Source organism: Egretta garzetta, unplaced genomic scaffold (genome assembly GCF_000687185.1).
Source record: "Egretta garzetta isolate BGI_Z169 unplaced genomic scaffold, ASM68718v1 scaffold746, whole genome shotgun sequence".
NCBI classification, from domain to species: Eukaryota; Metazoa; Chordata; class Aves; order Pelecaniformes; family Ardeidae; genus Egretta; species Egretta garzetta.
Genome location: NW_009260010.1, coordinates 16,528 through 19,999, shown reverse-complemented (window position 1 = coordinate 19,999; position 3,472 = coordinate 16,528). Strand labels below are relative to the sequence as shown.

Below are 3,472 nucleotides of genomic sequence, written 5' to 3'. Positions count from 1 at the left end.
GGGGGAGGCGACGCCAGGAGGGCCCCGAGGGGGGCGAAGCGCCCCGCATTTGCTCGGGTTCCCCCAAATCCCGTGCTGGGGCAGCGCAGGAGGCAGCGCTGGGGCACGAAGCCCCTGTGCTGCTTCGAGCTGCTGCTGGGCGGTGGTGGCAGCGCGGGGCACGCCTTGGGGTTTCTAACCCGGCCCGTTTGGGGAAAGATTGGTGTGGTTTTGTCAAAAAGAGATCGGGAGCATTTCATGGCGCAAACCCCTCAAGGCCGTAGGTGTGGGGAGGCCTTGGTGGCAAGCGGGAGATGGGTTGGGCAACAAGCTCGCTCTGCTTCACCTGCCACGTTGGGCAAGCAAATACACCGGTACCTGCATCCGGCCAGGTAAAGCTCATTCTCCTCTGATTTGGTTTTTTTTTTTTTCCCCCAGGTCAGAGTCCAAATGCCGTGGAGGATATGCTGGATGTGGAGAACAAGCGTATGGCAGACAGCCTAGCCAGCAAGGTCACCCGGCTGAAGTCGGTGAGTCGGGGGGTTCGGACAGGGCATCGCTTGGCTAGGTTGTGCCTGCCGGGTCTTGCGGGAGGTGCAAGCCTGTGGTCAATCCAGAGGGCTTCCTATAACTCTTAGTTAGTTGTTGGTGATAGAACGGTTAACTTTCTCTTGTGAAATGCCAGGGACAGCTTCACGAATTGCCGCTTTCCTTTTGAGGTTTAGCGACATCATCTAACGGCAATAACGTGGTTTTCACAGCACTCAGGGAAGGAGTTGTAGGCACAGAGAGGAACATAAAAGCTGCATAGAGGGGTACTGCTAAGCGCACCTTGGGGAAAAAAGTCCCAGTGAAAAGGCAGGTAAATTAGTTTTGAAAAATACACACGTCTCTATGTAAGCAGTGTCCTTACAGCTAGTTTGCTCCTCCTAACCTCAAATACTTTCACAGAATCATAGAATCATAGAATGTTTTGGGTTGGAAGGGACCCCTAGAGGTCATCTAGTCCAACCCCCCTGCAGGGAGCAGGGACACCGCTAACCAGATCAGGTTGCTCAGAGCCCCATCCAACCTGGCCTTGAATGCTTCCAGGGATGGGACCTCCACTACCTCTCTGGGCAACCTGTTCCAGTGTTTCACCACCCTCATTGTAAAGAACTTCTTCCTTATATCTAGTCTAAACCTACCCTGGTTTAGTTTAAAACCATTACCCCTTGTCTTGTCACTGCTGGCCATACTAAAAAGATTTTCCCCATCTTTCCTATAGGCCCCCTTTAGGTACTGAAAGGCCGCAATCAGGTCTCCCCGCAGCCTTCTCTTCTCCAGGCTGAACAAGCCCAACTCCCTCAGCCTGGACTCATAGGAGAGGTGCTCCAGCCCTCGGATCATTTTTGTGGCCCTCCTCTGGACCCACCTGCTGTTGTGTCCCAGTCTTTAAATGCTCCCATCCTATATGTGACAGTTTCAGACAGTCAAGCTTTATTTTCAGCATTCTAGAGCTGAAAAGGTTCAACAACCTGAAACCACAATGAGAATCTTGTTTTGTTCCTCTACCAAACAAGCCTCCATCTGTGTGGGAGACGGGGAAGCAGTGGCTTGCTTTTCTAATGTACATTTTAAATTTTACCAGCACTTGATGTGTTCGATTCTCTCTACGTTAAAAGCTCATTAACAATCGTTTCCCCCTCGTCCTGTGTAGCTGGCTCTGGACATTGACAAAGATGCCGACGAACAGAACCGTTATCTGGATGGCATGGTAAGGAACCGATGAAATGTAAAGAGCGTGACTTTTTTTTGTGCTGGCTCTTGGCAGTTGCCTTAAGTGTGAAAGTTTAATAGCAGTTCAAAGTTAGACCCCAGTGGTCAGTTTGGCAAATCAGGGAACGTAACTAAACCCATTTCTGGGGGAATTCTTGATATACAAACATCAGATACATAGCAGCTGCTGGTATCCCTTGTCTGAACGGGCGACACGGTTGGTACCTAGCATCTGGAAAGGCTGACGTAGGACAGCATGCTGCAGAAATACAGTGGAGATTACCTCCGTCCTGGGATTAAAGAGCTGCCTCCTGTGGCTAACGCTGGGAGACGGGCCTGTTCCTCATCAGCTCCTGTGATTTTTTTGGTACTGCTCTATAAATCTGTCAGGGTTGCTTACTGTAACACCCGAAACACGGACTACCTGGCAGGACTCTAGTTCACTGACGTCTTTGGAAGGAGCAAAGCTGATGCTCCGGGCCCGCTCAGGTTCGTCGGTGCCCTGGTCTGTCTGACACACAACACCCGACAAAACCAAAATTGCTTTCCAGAGTAATCTGCCTCTTAAGCTTTGGGTGCTGATGGAAAATCACAGTGCAGCGGGGAGAGGCCGGAGTGGCACATCCCTGGAGCAGAGGGGTTATCCGCTGAGGGTTTTTAGGAGAAAGGGAATTCCTTAACTGAACTGTGAGAGGAAGGGAGGCCAGCCCAGAGATTTGAGGAGGAGATGAGCACCGTAACGCTGGTGCTTGGAGTGGCTTTTCTGTGTGTGCTGGATGTTGGGGAGCTGGTGCGTGGAAGCAAGAGAAAAGACAACTGTAGCATTGAAACCACTTGAGTCAGAGGTGTAAGGTCAGCTTGGATGTTTAATAACGGTGCACACTGACAGTGCTGGAGTGTCTGAAACGGATATTTGCTCAGCCCGACAATTAGGAGAATGGAGAATCAGAATAAAAGGTGTAATGGCAGAAGACCTTAAATGAGAAGCCCTCAGTCAGTGTGAAATTGTGCTTCTGTTACATAGAAGGTTTGGAAGCATTTCAGGAACAACATGAGCAGAAGCTCCAAGTACTTTGCAGATAAGGAAAACAGACTGCAAGTGAAAATGAAAATGCCTGAACTGCATTCATTTGAGACTTGTCTGCCACCCTCTGGCGGAGCTGCACATGCACGGCATCCCATGCTGAAGGAAAAATAGAACTAATGGGAAGGAATTCCACCTTTTTCTGTGCTTGTGAGCCTGCCCTGGCGTGTGTTAATGGCACTCCCTTCACGTAGGGCCATTCCCTTTGGATGACGCATTCCCTCGTAGAGCTGCTGTTAACAAGCTGTTCCAGGCAGAATAAGCTGCATGGGTACAACAGAACAGCCCAGCAGCAGGTAGTTTGACCCTGTTTTAAAAAGTTGGGGAGGCAGTTTGGTTTATTTTTGGAACAGATCTTCCCCTGCCCTTTTTGTTTCCCTGTTTTGAGCGTGGTGGGAGTGGTGCTGCTCCTGCAGCCTGCGCACAGGAGGGGAAGGACCTTCTGAGAGAGACGCGATGGGCAGGGAGAGACGGGCAGCCAGGAAGCGGGAGATTCTTCAGGGGTATCTTCATCTGTTTATAATGCCTCCATCCTAATTTTCTCTCTCGTTCAGGATTCAGATTTTATGAGTGTGACTGGCCTGCTAACCGGCAGCGTGAAGCGTTTCTCCACCATGACGCGGTCTGGGAGGGATAATCGCAAGTTGCTGT

At 50.6% G+C, this 3,472-nt stretch overlaps 1 protein-coding gene across 1 annotated transcript in view; it reads left to right on the top strand.

The window, feature by feature from the left end:
- Positions 1-6: 6 nt before the first annotated feature.
- Positions 7-3,472, top strand: part of BET1L (Bet1 golgi vesicular membrane trafficking protein like) — a 5,548-nt gene continuing 2,082 nt past the window's right edge. Inside the window, exons 1-3 of the mRNA XM_035896070.1 lie at positions 7-509; positions 1,679-1,735; positions 3,376-3,472. Of these exons, the coding sequence (XP_035751963.1) occupies positions 444-509; positions 1,679-1,735; positions 3,376-3,472 (220 nt within the window). The 5' untranslated portion in view covers positions 7-443. The remainder of the gene's footprint in view (positions 510-1,678; positions 1,736-3,375) is intronic.